General features: G+C 36.5%; 1 protein-coding gene across 3 annotated transcripts in view; it reads right to left on the bottom strand.

The window, feature by feature from the left end:
• The window catches only part of BEGAIN (brain enriched guanylate kinase associated), a 145,659-nt gene extending 127,690 nt beyond the window's left edge, over window positions 1-17,969 (bottom strand). For all 3 annotated transcript variants that reach the window (XM_065755679.1, XM_065755676.1, XM_065755678.1), the window contains exons 1-2: window positions 17,788-17,969; window positions 14,663-14,789 (exon numbers count right to left, since the gene is read on the bottom strand). In XM_065755679.1, coding sequence (XP_065611751.1) covers window positions 14,663-14,710 — 48 coding nt within the window. In that variant the 5' untranslated portion in view covers window positions 14,711-14,789; window positions 17,788-17,969. The remainder of the gene's footprint in view (window positions 1-14,662; window positions 14,790-17,787) is intronic.
• Window positions 17,970-23,523: the final 5,554 nt, after the last annotated feature.

Raw genomic sequence — 23,523 nt, 5'->3', positions numbered from 1 at the left:
TGTTTTTGGATTTTACACCTTTGTAAAATTCCACTACAGCTTTGAGGAAGCATGCTAGTATTTATTATTGCTATTAGGCTTCATATCTTTGAGAACTGCAAGAATCAAAGTATTGATCTCTGGCACTAAAATAGCTGAATTACTAGAAGAGCTACCTATTGTTTTTCTTCTGATAATAGAAGTCCAATAACAGTGGAAAATCCATAATGCCTGGTTGTCATTATATTTAGCTAATTATTACATTATTAAATAGTGACTCATCTAGAAGGGCTCATTTGTTTCTTCCTTCTGTAAGAACTGGAAATTTTGTGCATTGAGGAAATGAAAGCTGAAACCTTCTCAGCATCCTGTTCTTTGTCACTAACATTTCAAAACACAGGGGAGAGATTTATATTCTTCAAGGAAGGAAGGAACATTTAAGATGTGAATGAATACAAGAAAAGCAGGAAACCAACCACAGCTGTCAGTGCGCAGTATATAGAGAAGTAACTCTGCTGTGGTAATATCAAAGAGAGACACAATAACCTGTAAAACTGAGTCCTGAAGACTTGAGCTCAGAAATGAAACATTAGCTGTTTGTGCCCAGCATCTGTTCTGAATGCCTGGTGCTTGAGAAACAAAGCCCCCTTCCTTTCCAGGCTTCTTCCTACAATGTTAGTGCCTACGCTTCAGGATGGCTACAGGTAAGGTACAAATAAACTGCCAATTGTTCGAGAGGGCATCAGTATTGGTCCTTTCTCCTTTGCCTAATCCCCACATAAATAAACAGTTAAATAATTATTTGCCAACAGTTTCCCTGCAACAATAAGGGAATGTTTCATATTTTGTTGGAATAATTAAAAGACTTCATGTTCACGAAGGTGGAGTTTAGGGCTTCTGCACTTAGCATAGGTAGCATTGGAACGAGAATCAACAGTTCTATCGAGTTTGCTGTTATTGCTGTGAATGAGGTAAAAGTCATTTTGTTCTAACGGGGGACTGAGTTTGGCTCATAAAAAGAGACAAACTAATTTTGTTTTAATTATTTATTGTGTTCCAGTTCTCATCACTGTTTCTCTTTTGACTGTATTTTTAATTAACTGCATTGATTGTAATGGACTGAACCCTTACATCATGTAACTTTGCTGCCAGGCTTAGCATCCATTTTATGGTTACTGTAACAGTCAAATAAGAAGCAAGAGAAAACCTCAAAATATTGAAAAGTGAAGAGGGAAGACACATGTAAGGCAAATTAAGATCCTTTTTTGTGTTTTAATGTTAACTGTAGGCATCCATGAAGACAATTTAGCAGTTTTATTAACAATTTGTTTTTCCATTTAAATTCCCAATAATGACTGGGTAACAATGGTTTTGTTCTCTTTGCAGTGTCACAGTTTTGTTTCATAGAATCATAGAACTGTTTGAGTTGATACTTTAAATGTCCTCTGTTGGACCTTTAAATGTCATCTAGTCCAACTTCCCTGTACTTAACAGGGGCATCTACAATTCTTTCTTGTGATAACCCGTTGTGTACTGGGCAGTGTTTTAGCTTCCATTGCTGTTCATAGATGAGCTCTGAGTGGCACTGTGCGGTGTCCCCATCCATCCGGTGTTTCCCTCCCCGGCTGCTGTCAGGTTATTGCAATTCCTGGATCTTCCAGGAGACTCTGATGACACTGAGTGGCCCTGGTAGCCAGTGTGTGTCAGAGCACCCCACCAAAGAGCAGAGTAACCAGGGTGCACTACGGCAGCCCTAGTACTATACACCTACCTCCCTGGAAACAGGGCTGGGTTGGATAGTGTGTGGACCTGGCTCAGCAGGACCCATGGCCAGGCAGGGCCCAGCCACGGGGAGATGGAAACAAACCCTGCTGCAGTTTCACTGTGGTAACAGCTGCTTCCTAGCAGCTGGAAGTTTTCCTGTGCTGTGCCCTGCCCCTGGCATCCAGGACCATTATAGCCTACAAATGCCCTCCAGTCCCAGACAGTAATCTCTCCCCAGCCCAAGCTCCACTGGCCATTGCTATGTTGGCTCCTGCTGATGGCTTACAGGCAGTCCCAGTTTTCTCATAGCAAGACTATGATTCAGCTTTGAGTCTCCAGGAATAGGATGTGTCTAGTACATTCTGTGAGTTCACAGCACAGAGCTCAGCAAAGAAAGTGGTGAAAGGTCTGGCTGGCTGCTGTAGAAATAAATGGTTGTGAACTAGTTTTTGAATACTCAACAGCTGCTCATTTTACCCATATTCATGTAGCAAGGTTATATTACTACAGTTATCTAGGGAATAGATTTTCTTTTGGGCAAATACATCTTTATTTCTAGCATAAAAATAGTTGCTTCATAAAAATGAACAAGCCTAGTATTTATTCCTCATTTTCTTTTGTTTTAAATGCTCTCATTATCTGAGCAGGAGGCAGACACTGCTATATAACTGATCATTCTTGCCTAGATAACATCAAATATTAGTGCTCATAAGCTAAACTAGTGCAGGTGTGTATTAGGTTAATTTTAGTTTATCCTTGCAGGCATTGAATTTACTGTCAGAAATTAGGAGCTGTTGGACAATAGAGGGCTACACAGCCTGAAATCTACAGGCTAGAAGACTTGAAGGCTTTCCCAACAGGACTGATTTTCAGGAATGGGAAACCTTTTAAACATATTAAGTGCCTGACTATTGTCAGGAGTCAGCATACTGGAAATTTCATAAGCATCTTCTCAAGATCATTACACAAGAGTACAAGTGCAGTAATGTACTTTCAAATTGGACAAATGAGCAGAATTGCATGTGTTATTTACTCTCTGAATATCAATGACAGTGATATCTCAAATAAATTGATCTTCTTGCTAATATTAAATACTACTAGTCTGACTAAGACCCCACTTATGACTAAATCTTATAAATTACCTCTTCAACAGTTTTTTTCAAATCATTTTTGAATCTGTCTTTTAGTATTTTTTCCTAAACTGGGTTCTGGGAGCCTTTTAAAGCCATGATTTATGGAATCTACTGCTTCTTTCTTAACTTCAAGGCATGTTTTCCTGTCATCTAAAACTCCTGGCTCTGAATTTCATTTCATTTGATAAGGTCAAATTAAAGCTTCTTTTCAAAGAGGAGGCAGTTGAAACAAATGTCTGAGATGGTCTTTGAAAATTCAGTTTTTGTAGAGCTTCTTGAAAATATATATATTCAACAAATATAAAGCATCTTCCCAAATGGAGACCAATTATTTACCAGACCTGAGGTCACTGCATGCATTTTGCAGTATTCTGAGGCACGAGTGCACAGTGCTGGGGCAGGTAGGTTTAATTTCATTGAGGACCATATCTAATATAAAATGATCCATCCTTTAACACATAAAAAAGTGTCTACTCTTGAAGCTTGTCGTTCTCACTGTATGTCAAAAAAACATGCGGAGTATGGAGACCTACAGAGAAAACAGAATATTTCAATTGCATCTTTGGTAGACAAACATACTGATTCCCTGTATTTTGTCCTCAAAATGCATGCTGTGCAAGATTCATAATTGGAAGAGAATTTTTGTTTTACTTGAACATTCTCTTGGTAGTATCCATAGATTTTCACTATGTTCACCCATCCAAAGCGGTTGTGTTAATTATTGCATCTACCTTTGGGAGAGATCCTTTACATGCTGAGTTCTTTTGCTTCTGTGTTATACCAAAGCTATGTTATGTCAGGGTGAAAAATCTGTTCATGTATGTGATAAGTAGTGGCTGATCTTTGAAGGAAGAAAAGAAAAAATGATTTTAAATACCTTCAAAACTTGTTATCACAAATTACACATAAACGTTGTTAGGCAAAACCTGGGCCAGAGAAAAGAAATATATTGCTTTTTATTTCCACTTCTTACTCTTTTGCCTTCCCTTGTTTGGCTTTGTGGTTTTCAGGAATCTCTGCTAATGGTAATTGTTATGAGCCTGTTATAACTTCAATTACTCTAAAAGTGCTATTCCTTTGTAGAGGCGCACAAAGATAGAGTGTGCAATTGAGAAGTGATTTTCAGACTCAAAGGAGGGGGAAAAGTCATATTAATACAAATTTCTGGAAAATAGATGCTAAACATCTTGATTGCCAATGCTGCTTTCCAGTGGCTAGTGCCAAGAGACATCAAAATCAATGTGAAATACACGCGGTCAGCATTTTTCTCTGGCTGAGTAGCCATTCCAATGAAGGCAGTTAGTACATTTGGTTGAAAAACGTTTTTGTGTTCTGGTTGAAGCCCTGATTGCTGCATAGAAATTCATAGAATCATAGAACATCTTGGATTTAAAGAGGCTATAAAGATTATCTGATTCTAACTCCCTAATGGGCAGGAAGTTGCCACCGACTAGATTAAGTTGTCCAGGACTCCATGCAATCTGCTTTTGAATGCCCGTAGGGAATTCACAGCTTTTCTTGCTGAATAATTTCTACATTGCATCTAATCTAAACACATGCTCTTTTAGTTTAAAATGTTTTCTTGTCCTATTACTATTAGACGACATAGAAAGTTGATTTCCCTTGTGTTTAGAATCTTGCCCAGTTCATAAGGCTCTCCAGAGCCTTCTCTTCTCCAACCTAAACAATCCCAGCTCCCTCAGCCTTTCTTCACAGGAGAGGGGCTCCAGCTCTCTGTGTTGGAGATAATCTCTGTGTCCTCTTCTGGATTATCTCCAACATCTCCACATCTTTCTCGTACTGGGGACCTCAGGCCTGGATGCAGTACTCCTCATGGTGACTCATGAGGAAAGAGCAGATAATATCGCCCTATTTTTGTAGCCCGGGACACGGTTGGCTTTACAGTCAGCAAGTGCATAATGCTGGATCATGTCCAGCTTTTGTTCACCAGGACCTCCAAGTCCTTTTTCTCAGGGCTGCTCTCAATGAGTTCTTTCCCTGGTCTGTATACACATCTGGGATTGCCCTAATTCAAGTGCAGTACCTTGAACAAATTCAGCACCATAATAGTGCCTGTTCATTTGTCCAGAGAGCTCTGTCTGTGTCACTTGCTGCTTCCCTTCTCTAAAAATGGATGATAATGGTGGTAGTACAAGATTTGTACAATACTAAGTATTGTACAAATACTAAGTTCAAATCTTAACTTCTAAAATTATAATCGCTTTTAGTGAGATATTTAATTTCATTGAAAGCATATTATTTTTGTTGTCAAGCAGTTCAGACTTTTTATTCTATCTTGTCTTGTATACATAGCTTAGTTTATTGAGTACTGACTTGTAGATGTCTATGCTTTGTAAAGAAGATTTTGATCTAATTTGTATTTGATGAGCTGAGAAGCTGTAAATGACCATATGCGTCATCTTGGGAACATTACAGCTTTATGCACTATGTTCGACTAGACGAAGGATCCATTAGTGACCCAACGGAGGTGTTTTAGAGAAGGCAAGTAGAACTCTCTAAACACCATCTGCTCATAGTGTTGCTTGTAAAACGATGTCACATCTGCTGCTCTAAAAACATTATGCTGATCTCTCCTACAGTACAAAGCTGCTGCAATCCTCTTAGAAGTGGGAAAAGGAGTCAATGCTACGTTATTGGGACATGAGGTGTTAAGTTAGCTATAGGTGAAACCACACATGGCCTTCTTGGCTTCTAACATCTTGAGAGTGTGCCATAAATGTCAAAAATAAAATGAAGAAGAGGATTCAGCACTCTGATGAAGCTGGAAAATACTTGGACTGCTTTTCTTTGCTGAGCTCAATCTTGTCCTAGCTTGGTTGCTGCTAGTGCAACTAATACTATTATGTTCCTTACAACTGAAATAACCTCGCAGAGACTGAGAAGGTATTTAAGATAACTGAATCAGTGGAAAATTAATTTTGTCTATGATTTCAGATGAGGTTAGGGTAAGAGAGAACTGCTGTTTGCTTTGGTCATTAGATTTTATAGCTTAGAATATTTGACTGCCTATTTCTCATGAGATATTGTAAAGATAATTTACCAATCCTGGAAGATCCAAGAATATTTATCTGCATACATTTGCAGTGTTACTTATTACTACTGCAGCCTAAGTCACAATTTCACAGAAGCTGTGTACAGAATTGAAAACAGTCAGTGTTGGTATCAGAAGGAGAGGGATTATAATGATGCAGTTGGAATTCTTGGATGTACTGAGAAAATGTGGTCCCAATTGACTAAAGTGTTTAGTACTTAGCTTTCAGTGCTCATATTCAATTATTTTGGTCTGTGATTCTTCTACATTGTCACTAAACATACAGGCTGTTTTCAGGAATCTTTAGATAAAGAAAAAAAATCAGTGTGAAGTTGTTATGATTTATTTAGTTAGCAATTCAGTGCCTATGTTCGCTTCATATGATAATTAGCTTAAAGGAAAGAAATTTAAGAACTACTGTACTTAACAGATGTCTCCAAATAGTGAAAAGTAATGACCAGTATCTTCTCTGAAATATTTGGTAAGGGAATTAAGCCATGGATTCTTTATATCTTTTTGGACAAAACACTTTGAAACTATCGGCAGCATGATGGTCATCTCCAATTTGCAAGGCAGAGCAGAGCACACTTCTAAGCAGTACTGTGTGAATCTACATAGGAGAAGGGAGGCCAGGAAAGTGGTCATGTGGCATTTTTCATTGCCCTATATGACTCATATATGTCCATTTGAGAAAAAATGTAGATTAAAAGACACAAGCCAGACATATGGATGCATTCATATGTCTTTCCATGTGAATCTGTTCTTTGACAGACTGCATAAGTATTTCCTCCCAGTACTGAGAAGCACTTTTTACTGTCAATGACCCTTTACAACATTTACCTGATTTTTTTTCAGCCTATTAAAGAGATTGTCATCCTTCTAGGCTGAAAAGAAACTTAGTCTTGAGTTTTGTACCATCCTCTGGTTTGGTATGTGTTCAGATTTTTCTTTCATGTGGTTAAATTATTTTAATTTTCTGCTAAGTCATCCAACCACTCCAAATTTAGATCAACATATAGAAATAATTTCGTTATGCTGGCCAGGTTGTGAAAATATTACAACCATAGGAACATACGATTGTTGTATTTGGTAATTACTTTCTATCTTTCAGAGCTCCATTTAAGTAGGTAGGTTGTCTTTTTGATGCTATTAGCTGACTGGAATTCCTCAGCAACTGTCTACAGTAAAGAAGGTTGTTTTTTATTTTTATTTTTATTTTTTTATATATTTTTTTTTTTGTGAGATTTCACTTTAGTTGCAGCTCTTTGCTAATACATAAATACTTGCTGCTGGAATGTTCCTGAAGATTTGGAGCAGTTCTCAGAAGCCTGAAAGTTGAAAATCACTTTAGTAGGTCTGGACCCAATATAGACATATAAAAAGCAGTACATGCATAGTTGTGAACTCCTCAGAAATTTGTGTACAAAATAAAAACCCACCCAGGCAGAAAGAAACTTTCTCAAACAATTACATTACTGCACTTTTATCACAGATGACCCAAAGAAATAATTTGAAAAAGAGCTCACCATGCTTGTACTTCTAGGTAGAGATGCAGATTTTGTGGGTGGCATTTCTTTGCTTTGAGAAATCATGATTTCTACAGGAAAACCAGATCTTGTTCTGCATGAGGCACCATTATCAAATGACTTGAGAGAGGGACCTGTATCCAGTGACAGAGACTTCTCTAATTTGCGTGTCCGTGCTTCAGCCACAACTTCATCACTTCTCAAACTCTCTAAGTCTACTTCTTGATGGGTTTTCCGAACTACAACGTTCTCTTTCCAGCTTTCAGGAGACTTTCTCTTAATACGTAAGTCATCTAGGCTTCTCACAGCAGATGGAAAGGTGTTTTTTAGTTTAGCAGCTCGATATGACCTCAAGCTCATGGGATCAAGCACTCTGAAAGTAACTTCATTAATAAATTGAGAGAATTTCAGTTTGGCTTCAATTTTTTCTTCCACGACAGACAATGAACTTGATGATCCTTGACTCACCAAGCTCAAGTCAGATGCAGAGGAACTGCTTTTCTTCTGCGTCGTCTTCTGCCTCTGGAGCTTTTGGCTGGCGCTTCCAACTTCTGCAGGGTATAGAGAAGTGTGTTCCAGTCCATGGCTTTTTTCACCCCCTTTCTGACAGTGCTTTGATCGATGGGGTCGATAGCCTTCATCCTTATTTTTGCTTTTAACAAAGCTTTTAGCTTCTGACCTTGTGCTATTCTGTAACTCAAAGCTGTCCTCACTGGAGCTGCAGCGTTTTGAGTAACTGTTCATTGCCAAATCTCCAGAGACTTTCCTCTCCACATCCCTTCCTGCTTCTGCTACAGATGTGGAGGTGGGTGCACAGCGTGCTCTTTCTTTAGTCGCCCTGCCAACCCCCTCTTGTTTGGCTGGTCTTCCAGGCACAGCACCCTCTGGCTTAACAGGGGAAATGGAGCCCTTCGACAGTGACTCCATTTATTTTTGTGTCGGTGTGTCAGCTGGCGTCAATGAAAGTGGCACTCCTATAAGTCCTCTATCTTGTAAGGCAATGTGAATGTCTTTTGTGAATGTAATAGAACAGCCACCACATTTTATCCCATACACATCCTAAATTATGCATATGTTTCATAATTAGATCAATAGCACATTCTCATCCTTTTAATTAGCCATACTAATCAACAGAATCTATAGGACATGCAAATTTTCCAGGGTATTGAGTTCTTAGTGGATGAGCATGGGCTTTCATTGATCCGAATCAGCATATGATATAGTCCTGTCTGTTGATCTGGAAACCAAACTACCATGATGTAAATCAATTCACACTAAGTAAAGTCTGGGGTGATTCTGTTTCAGGGCTTTTTAAAATCCAATAGTAGAGAAGGTCATCCTATATTGTCCTAATGCTACTGGTGTTTGCTATTCTATTGGAAAGTTTACTGGCAGATCTGCTGGACTCAGAAAGCCAAAAGAAAATATAATTCGCAGTTTCTACTTGCGCGTTCCAGCTGCTGTTTTCGTTCTAAAACAATTTGTTAAAAATTTAAACCAAAGCAAGGTGCAGTCACTTATCATTAGAAATGAATCAAAAGCTTCAACAATGTTTTTTTTGTTTGCTTTTTTTTTTCTTTTATCTTCTTTACATGTGTGACTCTTCTCACTCTTTACAGAGAGGCTACTTTGAACTTTGACAAACAGAATTTCTAATTTTGTTTTCTGCATGCAGGAACATGAAAGGTACTTTCAGTGAGGTTAAAGACTAAAAAGGAGTCTTTGTGATCAGCATGAAAATTGAACCATCCTGATGTTGTACTCACAGGTTAACTGACTGATAATTCAAAAGGCTGTTTAGTTTGGCTTGTTTGCTTTTGCATTTCCTTACTTTAGGAATGCAAGTTATTTAAACCTTTTTTTCTTATGTGAATCAAAAAATCAGTCTATGCTTGAACAAGTTGTAAAGAGAATAGATTTAAATTAAACATTAGGAAGAAATTATTTATTATGGGATTGGTGAGGCACTGAGCAAGTTGCCCAGAAATGTTATGAATACCCAATCCCTGAAAGTGCTTAAGGCTAGATTGGGTGGGTCTTGGGGCATCCTAGACTACTGGAAAGTGTCCCTGTCCATGATAGGGTTGTTGGAACTAGGTGATCTTTAAGATAGGTCCCTTCCAACACAAATTATTCTATGATGTAATCATTTTTGACTGGTAGGGATCAGATGTCATTCCGAATATGGCAGGTGGAGAAAGAGAAGTTAAGTGGATTATAAGCAGAACTCTGTGTGATCTCCCTTAAGCCCTGAGGGCAGGAAGATGTGAAAAGGATCCCTGAAAGGGATTGAGGTGGATGAGAAAAGTGGCAAGGAGGGGAAAAATAGTAAATGAGGAACATATTTTAAAATACCTTATATAGCTCATAGGTTAGCAGCAATTCAGTTTAAAATGTAATTCCATTAAATTTCCAAACAGACAATGTATTTAGGTCCCTCATTACCAGTCACTTGGCGCATCACATATAATTTATTGACTCCACATTGACAATTCTAGGACTCATTTAAATCATTGCTCATAAAAGCTGCTGAAGTCTTGCAAACCTCTCAAATTAACACAGCGAGCAAATAATATAAATAAAATAAATATTTTGCAAGTAACAGGGGGACAAAAAGATCCTTTTAACACATCAGAAATCAATTGCTTTTTCTGGAAATATTTTCTGAAACGTTTCCATATTTTCTGTGGTTCTGTGGCACCACTGTATGTTACAAATGTTATCCTGATCACAGAGACAATGTGGATTAAAATGCAGAAACCTTATTCACATGGGGTTATCTCACCTTCACTTGAATGTGATTGGTGACAGCATGAAGAGGCAGTGAATGCTTTCTATTGTCAACACAAAGGCTTTCATGACCTTTTCAGTGCAGTCACAGAATACAGCACTTTTCTCTTCTTGTAAAGCCAGAATTTAGGGCTTTGTTTTTCTTTTCTTTTGTATGTCCTTATACAGATGTCTGCAAACTTCTGGTTACTCACTGAAGTGAATTGTATTCCCCAAAGAGGTAAGGTATATGCTAATATATCTCAGAACTTCTCTCCAAGATCCATTAGAGCCTGGCAAAGTGGCAGTGCTGCACAGTTTAATGGACTTTATTAAAATATGTTTCAGAAACAGAGTAAGCCTCATTCTCAATCCAGCATCTGGACTGGCTTGTACATATTTGGTGAAGAGCTTTTTTATTCATGAGGGACTGTGATAATTTGTGCGTGAACAAAGCAGAGTTAACTCCAAGCACAGATTCATCTATCTACTGCATATGTGCAAATTTTAAGGTGCAAACATGACAGAAATCTGTGGAACAGATAACAGAAATGGCTCATAGAATTCTTTCATATTGTCAAGAAGGAGACCATTTGTTTTGAAATGTCATCCATGTAGCAGTAAAATGTCATTTTAAGAGAAAAATAGGAAAGATATCGGTTGTAGATTAGAGGTTACCTAGCTTGAGGATGTTATATCTGAGGGGCTTTAGTACTGCTTCTTCTCTTTCTTCAGCTGTTTCTGACTAATGACTTTATACATACGTTCTTAACGAGTTGGCAAAATGTGACACAATATTGACCAAAAAATTAAAGCCACCCTTGCAAAGTGACGGAAGATGTCTTAACTGGATGAGGCTAAGCTGGAATGGATATAAGTTATATAGAACTTCTGTTGTTAACTGCTCAAAATCTTAGCTGGAATAGATGTTAACAAAGCAGGGAGTAACTATGTCTCTGCAGTGATCTGTCTTAAGTAAATTCAGCAAAATATTATCTACTGAGTATACAAATCACAGGAATCACTTTCACTTGTCACATATGCTAATCAAGTATCTGAATATTAAATCAGTGTACGCTCAGGAATATGGATGTTTGAGACTTTGAAATCTCTTGTAATGACTTGATGTTGGTGATTTACTTTCCATATGAGTGACTTTCTAAAGCATTGAAATAATTTTGCCTTCTATATCCAAATCTCTTTGAACACTTGGCTGATAAAGAGTTTGTCTTTTCAGTGCCAGCAGGTATGTCTGTGAATAGCAATGCATTACTGCAGTAGTCTGGACTATTCCCCTGAAACAAATACTTTTGGGGAACTGCATTAATGATCAAATTATTCTGTTATTTCTTGCTTCAACATGCCTCTGTTAGGTGGATGTTTGCTTCATTTCTTAATTCTTCTGAACCTGTCCTGTTAGCACTAAAATAATCTCAAGAGAAAAACTTCTGCATTCATGTTGCATTATTCTTAAAATGATGAGCGTAATTGTAATTATTCAGTACATCTGTTGAAGGCAATCGAATATAGTATGTTCTAAGTTACAGACTTGACTGTAAATATGATGTCCTTTGGTAGCAGCTCTGCCATTAACATATTAGGTAATCTTTGACAAATATTTACACTTTCTTTTTTCACCGTCATTGCCCATCCTTAACATTTAGGAAGGCATTGTGTATTTCCATGCATTTTTGTGTAATGAGGGTTTGAGCACATTGATATCTCTAAATACTAAAAAGACTTTTAATAGTGAAAATTCATGCAATCTGGTTCAAAGGATTCAAAATTCCAACTTTGCAATTCTGTGTGGTGCAATGGCTGAGATGTTCTATCCTGTTTTATCTTAAATATAGGAATAAAAACATATTAATATTTAATGTTTCTTGCTTAATTGTCACCTGAATATGAAGCATTTGTAACAGTGTATCTATTTGTAATAGATAAGATCACAGCTTTAATGGAACATACGTAATGATTCAGTATTTCATTTGACAAGACTGATACATTAATGGACCTGTATAGTAAACTTTTTACATATCAAAACATAAAAAGCTTTTTCTAAAGATTAAGTTAGAATGATTTATATTCTAAGTGTGAATTTACACAGATATTATTAGAAGCCTGCATATTTTGGATAAAAAAAGAGAATAAAAAGTTACCTCCAAACAAAAATTGGTGCAAAGCAATATCTTCAGAGAGCTCCTTCTGAAGATTGCAAATTGAAATCTGAGTTTTGTGGAAACGTGTACATGTACACATACATACATGTATCATTGTTTCCCTATGCTTTTAAATGCTAATCACTGCTTTAAAACTTCTGGAATTTTAATTTTTGCTAATAGTCACAAAAGCAAATGCAAGATTTCCATGCAGGAAAAAAAGCTGCAGAAGGTTGTTATGACAACAGGAAGTGTCTTTGTATAGAGCTCTGGAAGATATGATCATTTTTTGAACAAAGCAGACATTCAACAGTTCTAGTACTAAAGAAGTGTCCAAAGTTTTTATGTACTTAAAATTGTGCATTTTGATACACTAATGATAAGATATTCAGCAAATGATCTGCATTAAAGAATAAGTTGACAGGCTTTTACAAATTAAGATTTATAGGAAAATCGTATGTTATTAATTAAAAATAGAGCATAAATTTGATTTTAAATGGAATATTGGGGTTTATTTTAATTCAAATTAAGACTGTTTCTGGGAAATTTTGTCATCAGTGGGTAGACTCCAGGAATTTGAATCTATGATTATATATTTTTCTGTTAATTTCTTGTTGCAAGAAAGGATGAGTTCTCCCTTTACAATAGAGGGCATTTATTGTTAATCATGTTTCTGTGAATTCTCTTACAGCCTTTAGCTGCTCCAGAATATTGCCTAATCAGTGACCACACCCACTGGAGCTGGTAGGCAGTGCAATTCATTTAAAACTTCTCAATTTGCCCTAAGGATGCATGTGTCTTTCAGATAACGTACTCCCTAAATATTTGTATCCTAGCCCTTCCAGTGTCCATTCTTGCTCAGATATACACTTTCCTCCTGCCTTTAATGAATATTTTATCAAATCTTATCCACTACTCTGCTCTTAATACAGTTCTGTTCAGTTCACTTTGGATCATTTTATTTGACCTTTCTGCTTTACAATTAAGTGTATTGTCTTAAATATTACAGGTGTTCCCCTCACTGGATTGCTTTTTGGATAATATTTTTTTTCTTCTTCCTCCCCTAGCATGAAGTAAGTCTAAATTATTTAAAATATGGTAGTTTCTGGTGGCATGAAAAGAGTTTGAAAAAATACTGTAGTGGCCAGCAGATATTTGAGATATTTATGTTCCTGTGCCGGAATCTGCATTGTGGGTAGTCTCTGCTTTCGATCTCTAATCTAAATCTAAAGATCTAAAGGATCTGATTTCCTCTAAATTCCCATTAATCTAACTCTTTGCCAGTCTAAGGCAAACATTTATCTCTCTCACAACTACAGAGTGACCAAAGGCAATGCAACAAATTACCATGCCATCTTGCTGGCACACAGTCACAAGTCTAGTCCACTTAATTTATACCTGCTTGCTAGATACAGCTTTGCTAAACCTGTAGGAAATTTTGAGCGTTAGAGGAAAAGTAGATGTTTTTAGCATAGCTCCTGCACCACTCTGAAAATGGAGTCACTGTTCTCTGAAAATGCTCCAGCTGCAATAAGACAAGAGCCAGCCTCATTTTTCACATGCAAGCTCTATATATAGCTTAAAAATGAATTAAAACTAAAGGAGGGAAAACCATAAGCATGAAATGTTTCAAAAAACTAGTTTTTTAGTTATTTTTAGTGGCAGTAACACTTTCCATTCCAGACAGGCTCTTGTTGCTATACTCAGTGTCATACTATCTGAGCATCTTTCATTGGTGTTTCATTAAAATCTGTTGTAAGCTGTTGGCAATTGTGTCACTTGATCCCTAACATTAGAAAAGTTCACAGTGGACATGTTAAGTATGTTTTTAGCTACTCAAAGAAATGTACCAGAGATTCACAGCATTAGATGACAAGATATTTGGTTGCCCTTAATTCCCAAGGGACTTTTTTCCTTTCAATCTCCCATGAAGACAAATTTTACTCCTGCTGAGAAAAGCTAGTGAATTGAAGCTGCAGACTGTGATCCTTTTTCAAGTGTTTTAAGTGATCTTTTATTTATCCACATTTCAGACAGCGGACTGCTTTGAAAATGATATGGAGGCTGATCTATAGTATAGATTTGTGGTCTAGCTAGGCTGAGCTTCATAGCATATACACAATAGTATTTTCTCCTTGTTGGCACTTCTTCTCACTAAAAGCCTGTGGTATCACCTGCAAGATAGATTGCTGTCTTCCGCCAAGAGAGATGGAGCAAATTGAAAACAATAATGCATGTGAATAACAGTTTATTTGTCATATTATTGCTTAGGCTCCATACCTGGACTGTGAATGAGTCCTCAAAATGCTTTCTGTCCTCTGCCAACATCCCCTTTTTCTTGCTCAGCTTCTGCTTTAGCCAGCTGCTCCATGAGCTCTTCACACGTTGTGCCTTCTTTGTAGCCGTGCTGTAGGATGGGTAGAGCTCTATGTCATCTGCATTACACTAGCATTTGAGTCTGTCTTCAGTTCACCTTGTAGTCATTGGTGAAAATAGCCAGCAAAATAATTGATCCTTTTGAGAACACACAGATGAAGAGTCTTAGTTTCTTCCACTGTTCCTTGCTCATTCTTGTTTTTAGGAAAGTGTCATATTATTTAAGTCTGTTTTTAAGCCTGTTCTTCTTTGAGTCTGTTCTTAAACCTGTCTGTCTATCCTGTTGCTTTCAAATTATGCTTTTCTTTTTCTCATTTTGCTCTCACTTTTCTCTTACTTATTTCCAGTCCCTATATTTTATGTTTGTTTATTATTGTTATTTATCAAAAGAGAAGGAAATGACATAAGAAAATTTATGATAATAGAGATGAAAACTTACTGGAAGAATGGAATCTTTTTCTCATGCACAATCAATTTTGGTATAAAAATAGTTTTCTTTTTTTGGAGGGGAGGTAGAATGAAGGTATTTCCCATTCACTGAATTTTGCTTTATGTTCAAAATAATATTTTCTATAACAATTTGTTTTCTTTTAAATCTGTTCCCAGTCTGAGGCAAAGTGAGTTAACACTTGATAAACATTTTGCAAGGTCACAATGTCATTGTAGCCATAGAACATTATCACCTGATTGGTGAATTCATGGGGGCCAAAGTCCACCCTAGTAATGCTTCCAGGAATTATTTTAAAGATTTTCACAGCATAGTTTTCTCATCATTTTATTACATTTGCAGGAATATTGAATTATATTAATTAAGGTTAAATGTAGAGGATAGTTTGAGACTGGAATGAAAACTGTGAAATTTATGAACCAAAAGGGAGTAATATATTGTTATATAGTTCGTTTTTTATTTTCCTGCCCCTGGAGCTTATTTGATTTATTACATTTTGTGATAGACTGAATTGTTCAAGAGCACATTGAAAAAACTTACTGTTTTTTGTACTGGCTCAAATCCCTGAAGGCTTTGACTCTCATAAGAACAGTTTACCTGTAGTAGGTTCATGGGATTTCATTACAATCATTCCTTTGGTAAATTAGATAATCATAAGGCATAAGGAAGAAATGAACCTTTCATCTAGGTAATGCCTTCTTCTTCATCACGAAGACATCATTTCTCCCTGGAGGCCTCACAAATACAGTCCTCTTCCCTCTCCTTACCCTCCTAGTCTGTCTCAGAAACTGTTGCCAATGACAGCTTCCACTTTTGGCTGTATATTATTAGCCATGGATCAATCAAGGCTTATTAGCGGAGTTACTTCCCACCAATGTCTCCTTTGGTTTTACGAGGAAGGTACTATGTTTTACTATTTCCTGGCTCTGTTATAACCATCCTGAGATTTGCATTTACTTTGGGAAGGGCTGTGGCATGTCAGGCTAGACCATTCCTTTATTCTAATTTATTAGTCTGCTCAGAGATGGTCCTAGGAAGCTTAGTGTTGCTTACAAAGAGGTGCATATTATTGTTCACCATAACTGTAACAGAGTAATTTTGTTATTTCTACTTTCATTCTTCATATCTCTGTATGCATAATCAGCCAAAGACTTTCTATTTTATTATACAGTAAATAAGGAAACGGTTGTTCCAGTTCCATGCCTCAATATGTCCTGGAAAAGTTTGCTTAAAAAAAGCTTTCCTGCATATAAATGAGTTGGATTGGCAGTATGGTTTAAAATGTGTTGTTATGAATAATTTGAAAATAGCTAGGAGAAATGAATGGTAGTTTCTTGAATTCTGTTGACATGGTATGTTGGGATATGGATAATTTGAATGGGAGGTAAGTATTTAGGGAGATTTCTGTGGAAGTTAATTAAGCCATTTGATTTTATGCAGCTTATTTTCTCCTGCAATAAATATGATGGCAAACAGTATTATCAGAGGTATAGGACATGACTGTCTTGAAAGCTTCTAAGATATTAGTACCAGAGCTTTAATGTCTCAGATGCAGCTATTTTTGCCGAGTGCTGCACACCTGCGTGTTTGTAATCACAGTTGTATGTCACAGGGTCTGGTGCTAAGCAGCTAGAAGTAAATGGGAAAAAACACTTGTGTGCATGTGGGTATGTGTGTTTTTGCACACTCACTGTAAAGGGAGACTCATGAATTATCTGTTCCTAACTCCTTTCTACTGCAACATCTGCAGTTTATCTCTTTTGAAGAAGAGATTGCTATTTTTATTTTTTTTTACCTTCAGCTCCTATAGCCCCGCCCCATTTGATTAGATTGAAGAGGCATGTTCATCAGAGCCATTTAAATATTCTTGCAGAAAACATGATGCAGTATGTGCTGTTTATTTTGGCAAATGACATGCATGCATGTTGTTTCTCAAACAAAGAGTAATTCTATCTATACTCTGTTGAGTTAGTGGTGGATAGACACTGAATAATTATACAGTCATCCATTACAAATATTTTCCTTCAGGATTTAATTCAAACCTGAAGTATTTTTTATGTCTACATATTAGCTTTACTTTTACTAATAACTCTGTTATATGAGTTTTTCCTTTCTTGAAGATAGAAATTATTTTGCTAATTTCATTCTTAATGTGCAGAAGCATATTCAGGATACATGTTCCAGTCCTGATGAGATCAAATAGACATGTTCCATGATGTGGATGATGTGGATTATGCAAATAAAAGAGGCATAACTCATTTAAAAAGCCCTATTGTGATAGTCAATTATAAACAATTTCACTAGATTTCTAACAATGCAGCTAGAAGCTTCATCCACATATTATAATTTGCTGTCTTGTACCTTAATGTATTAAATATTTTATTTTAAAGACAGTAACGTCTGTCTAATGAAACAACAGAGTATGTTATTTCATATTTAAAGCATTCATTCAATTGCCATACTGCAGCACTACTAATTTAATGCTGAAGAATCCTTTGCTACCTGTTTTACCTTTTATTTAATAATAACAACAACAACAGCAAAACAACAGACATGCTGCCAGGAAAAAAACAGTACTTACTTGAGAAGGATTCTGCAAGCTCTGTTCTGCTAGTTCACAGGCTGAAATGATGGAGCCAGATTTAGAAGTAGCTTATTAGGTGCACGCTGCTTCAACAGTTACAGCTTTTTTTTTTTTTTTTTTTTTAACTGAAAGGTAGGATCGTTTTCTTTTTAATGAAGCCAGCAGAGAATGATATGCTGTCTGTGTTGCTATGAGAGCATACACTTGCAGAGCATAGTCAAGCAATCACTGTACAACTTACCAAGGGGTCATTTGCTATCAACTTACTAGTGCTTTTCAGTATAGCCACAAACTTTAACAGCATCAATGAGAGTGATGATATGTCACAAATGTAGGAAATAATTTGTTAGTCCCGTGCCCTTGAAATCAAAAGTGATTGAGTCAGTATTGTTGAATATAAGCAGATAATTGAGTAAAGCCAGAACTTTCAGAAGAAGCATCCATTGAATTCCTCCAGAAGGCTGTGATAACCACCACAATGCAATAGCAGCAGCTCTCCTTGGATCTAGATGGTACTTGTGTGAGAGTTCTAGAGCTCCAGTCAGAAAGGAGCATAGGATCAAACAAATGTGGGAAAATGAAGTATCATATTTTTCCATTTATATTGAGATTAAAAAAAGTAAACTACCATGTTATTTATGAGTGTGCACAAAGCATTTCAATTATAAGGGCATGGAATTATGATAATAAAACCATTCCCATATACCTATATATTTAAAACCATATACATTTCTGGAATTTTAGTAATTGCACTATTTAAATTATATGAATGTTTTGTTTTAAATACTACAACTATGCATATCGTAGTCCAGCAGTCAATTGTATCTGCAGTACTGAATTGAAGAAAATAAAAGGTCTTTTGCCCAAGGATGCTTTAAGACAGAGAGAGGTCTCATGTATTAATCAACTGGAATTTGCACTGAGTACCCAGGTTTTGGCTTGTCCTGATTTGGGTTGTCCAAAAGTATGGACCTTTAATGCCTGTGAAGATACATGAGCTGTTTTTACCCATGCTCTGCATCATTAGCTTTTTAGCCTGGTTTGGGAAGATGGTCAATGATTAGCCACACTTCCGTAGCCTGTCTTGGAAAAAAAAAATGGTGATGATGGGGAGGAAAGGATAACTTTGATTTTTCCAAATTATTCCTATTGAATACCTACCTGCAAATTGAAAGGTTAAGCTCAGGAGATTTCTCTTACAGTTAGTTACTCCTCATAATTTGCCAGGAGATTTTGTGTTTGTTGCTCCCACTGTGTTTTGAACACTGAACAATGTGCAAGAAATGGGTGTTCAAAGAGGTAAATTTTCCCAGAACCCTACGAAACAGCTCTGAACAGTAGCACCTTCATGTTGACAGAAAAACAGACCATTATTCTCAAAGGGAACTAAGTTTTAAAGTTAGCAGAAACTGGTGAATTCTATCTTCAAGATACAAATGTCAATCCTAAGTTTGAAGCTCATGACTTCTGATAGGTTCTTCAGTAAAACTGTTCCTATAATCAGAGTACCTTTAACCTTATCCCCATTTGTGTTTCCAGCATAGTTCCATGATAAAATCTTTTGACCTGCAAATTCTTCTCATCAGGAAAACTGTTGAGATTCAAACTAGATGCAAATGGGCAGATATCATACACCAGGACCTTCAAGACACACTTGGACAAGTGAGGAAGAACATTGTATTGCTTCGAAGAAATTGTAGGTTTTTTTTCCAAGGAGCTGACATGAGGGAAAACATGACTTTATTGTAGCTAGTGCTTTAGCCATCTCCATACTTACAATTGAGAGGTTAAAGAAACAAAATATTGTCCGGTTCTGTGTGCATATTCCTTTTTGCTTTGTCTCTTCTTTCATGAAAAATACTTTTCCAGGTGTTAGTAATCATTTCCAAATTGGACCAATGAAATTACAGTTCCAGTTCCCTTGTAAAAGGGAAAATAAAGAAAAGGAAGAACTACAAGAATAAGAATTTTTTTTGTCTATTTGATCTAAACTTTTGCTATGAACTACAAATAAATACTTTCCTTCTATGTCATTTCCTATCCCTCCTGATTCTTGGCATGCTTTTCTTTCTTCACACTATGCAGTGCTGTACCAAACAAGACTCTATTCACTCCCTGCCTCTCCTTGAGCTTTTTCCCAAATCCATAATCCTATTGTTAATTCCTGTAAAAAGAAACATGAAGCATTTCAGAATGAATGGCTGGCACAGCCACTGAGCTTGAGAAAAGATAGAAAATTTATGATCACTAGCCTGGCTAAGAAAACCGTAATATGATTGATTCTAAGTATATATTGCAGAACACAGCTATCTAACCACTCATTCCTTCTCATTTTTTTTCCTCCACCTCCCTCTTCTCACAGTAAAATAATTGCTAACAATAACCTCAGAAGCAGTAGAAAGGCTCAACTTTGAAATTCAGTAGCAATGTTACTGGAATATTTGGTCTTACCTTTCTACAGGATTTTAAACCTGAGTGTGAGGGGAACAGGTCATAGAAGTGTGAGAAAACTGATGCAGTGATGCAGGTATTTATAAAAGTTGGTGGTGCCAAAAGTAAAAACAAAATTCCAGGGCAAGACTGATGCAGTGTTCAATTGGTCATTTGTTATTTAAGTTAAATTGTATGTAGCATGAGGATATTATGCAATTTTGCTTGCCCCAGATAGAAGTATTAATATCTCAGTACATTCCAACTTGATTGAATATCACTAGAGAATGGTGGGGACTGTCACAGAAATACTGTTGGGTAGATTCAAATAATGCCTAATTGTGAAAAAGAATGCATCTACAGGTGATCCAAAGTCACATATGTGAAGGAACTCAATATTTGGCAAATAATAGAAGGTTTGGAAAATTTAATGCTTTTTAGTGCCACCTTCTTTCAGTGTCACCTTTTTGCAGTCATGTTTTAAGTCCCTGTAATTACCTCAGATCTAAATATAACTTAGCCAATGTTAAGAAGTTAGGAAAATATCTAATTCAAAATGAAACATCTGTATTTAAGAAAGACAATCAGAATTTGATGTTGTTACTAAGTTTGTTAAGTGTAAACATGCACATGAGCGTGTATTTTAATTTTTAATGCTCCCTTTTTCATTTACTTATTCACACTGAGTTATTGCTAAGAACAAGGTCACAGAAGACTACTGATAATGAGTCTGAATGTTACCTTATGGTTTTAAAGGTATGCTTATTTGTGCTGTGCTTCTTTTCATAGCACTATTTTCAGGAACACTATATGCTTTCAGTTGTGATGTTCTTATAAATGTTTCTTTCTAAATCTTTGCTATGTCAAGGGAAAAATGTTACAAGTGGTTAAGTGGAATGGTCATTTGTGATTAAATACATTTTTTCATTAAAATGACCAATCTTTATGATGAATTTAATGTCTTTAATGGGGCTTGCTCATCCACCTTTCATGAAGTGATTGATGTAAGCAAGGAGTTTGGAGGAGGAATCTTACTCAGCCCTTGCATGTGGGGAGTATTTTTTGTTGCTCAACCATGGTATTACTGAAGGAGTTTGATAATGGTCTTCAAAAACCTTCTCTGACAACTTAATGAATGCAAAACCTCACAGTTCCCAGGATTTAAAAGAAAGAAGGAAAGCAGGCACTGAAGTTCCTTTATTAACTCAAGACCTACAGAAGAAGCCTACCTGAAGTAGATTTCTTCAGGAATCAAGAAGCCACAGGGTCACCCCCATGGCAAGCAGGGAAACATCTCAGCAGCCAGGGCTTCTACTCGGCCTATAGTTCTTGTGCAGGTCTTTTGTGTGGCCAAGGGAAAGTCATGTGCTACTGTTGTCTAGCACTGATTGTTAGGAACAGGAATGTGATGAAGAACTACTCCTTAAAATAGCATCTTTTGGTGCAGCAGGACTTTCGGACAAAATATAAAGTCATCCCTTAAAAGTTGAAGATATGACTAAAGCTATTTGCTGAATTTGACCTCAGTCTAAAAATGACCTCAGCTGCTCTGAAGCTGCATTTTTAAACAAGAAATAAAGATGCTCAGCTTGTATCCTGAAGATCTAAATTGTACTTTGGCTAGGGGATTATTCTGTCTTAGTCCTCTGGGATGGTTCAACAAAATAAATTTCTCATCTGGCTGCAGTGCTCATCATGCTGTCAAGCATAATCAAATATGTGGAGAAGAGGGGGGAGGTAACCTTGACAGAGGGGGTGTGCTGATAATTCAGGCAATATATAGCAAGTTTCCTTTCACATGTACGCTAATATTTTCTCCCACCATATTTATCATTCTCCACACATAGCCTGCTATCTGCACATCAGTCACGCTCAATTCTCAGCAGCCTGGCTATTGCACACCTACACACTGATTCCCACAGCCTTCATTCATTCCACTTTTGTATTAGCATCTAAACACCTCTGTGAAGACTATAGCATGTACAGAAAATGAATGTTGTTAATGGGTGTGCTTGTGAGGAGAACTCTGCTATACAGAGAGCCAGTCAATTCTGGACACTGCTCAAGGTTAGATTTTATGTTTTGGTAAATCTTATCTTTTCTACTTAAAAAAAAACAAAACAAAACAAAAAAACAAACAAACCTGTATATAATGACTTTTGAGGAACATAAACATTTATCCAGAGCAACACAGAAATTTGACAGTGTCAAGCAAAAACATTACTGAAGTGGGAAATATGATACTGTCCTGTTGAAGCCCTTCATTCTAGTGCAGCTTAGCGCAAAAAATTACTTAACTTTGTGTCTGCACAGCTAAGAACATGAATGTTTTAACCATCTCAATCTCTAAATATCAAGTATATTGTTATCTCTGGATATAAAACTACTAAGCTTTTAAAATTTATGAACTACTTCTGAATCCCAATCTTTTTGTCTATTGCTTTGAATCTTTATGGATTTTCAACAAGACAGTGTTCTTTATACCATCTGTAACCAGCATCTTTCCAGTATGTTGTCAATGTTGCTTCTATGGTTATTTCTCCTAAAACAGATTCAAGAACACATAGGGAAGGCAAGACAGAAAATCAGATTCCAGATGCCAAATTGATTTTCAGAAAGACATATTCTTGTTAAACTCTATTTAGCCAGCTTCTTGCTAGCTATATTTGCTGTGTTGTTAAATTTGTCTCACTTGAAAATGAGTATTTTTTCAGGCTCTTCAAGAGGGGCATTTACAGCCTTGTATCACATTAGGTAATGTGAGAAAATACGCCTTCCAAACCATAAACATCTTGTCTTCTTTTTAAAGACAAAGAATGTATCCAACTTCCTAGAGCACTTTTTAAAATTAAAATACAATAACATTTTTTTTTCTAATTGATCTTTCCTAAACTTCAGCAAAAGTTCAAATAGTATGATCATGAAATAAAAATGGGAAAATTAAGACATATTTGCATTTCTTGATAAAAATTTGTTCCAAAAGGGTGTCTACTTTCTTGAATAATTGAGGAAATATTGATTGCTTCAGGGAATGTTTCAGTCTAAGACATGGTATAGCTGTTGTTTTCAGAGACTTATTTTGAGCAACCTGCTTTTCCCTTTGAATGGAATATGAAGAGCAAAAAGATTTCTGTAGGGGCTCTAACCCATCAAGATTTATACTTCTAGTATATATTATAGGAGGTGACATTATTTCAGCTGAGTGAATTTATTTTTCTTATACTGTTCTCCAAAGTAAATGACATAGGTGCTAACCTGGTTGCTGATATACCAAGGTACCTCTGTCCGACTTAGTAACAATGA

Source organism: Cyrtonyx montezumae, unplaced genomic scaffold (assembly GCF_038088225.1).
Source record: "Cyrtonyx montezumae isolate F1298 unplaced genomic scaffold, pur_monq_1.0 scaffold_10, whole genome shotgun sequence".
Classification (NCBI taxonomy): domain Eukaryota; kingdom Metazoa; phylum Chordata; class Aves; order Galliformes; family Odontophoridae; genus Cyrtonyx; species Cyrtonyx montezumae.
The sequence above is the reverse complement of the archived record's forward strand: the minus strand, read 5'-3'. Positions and strand labels throughout refer to the sequence as shown.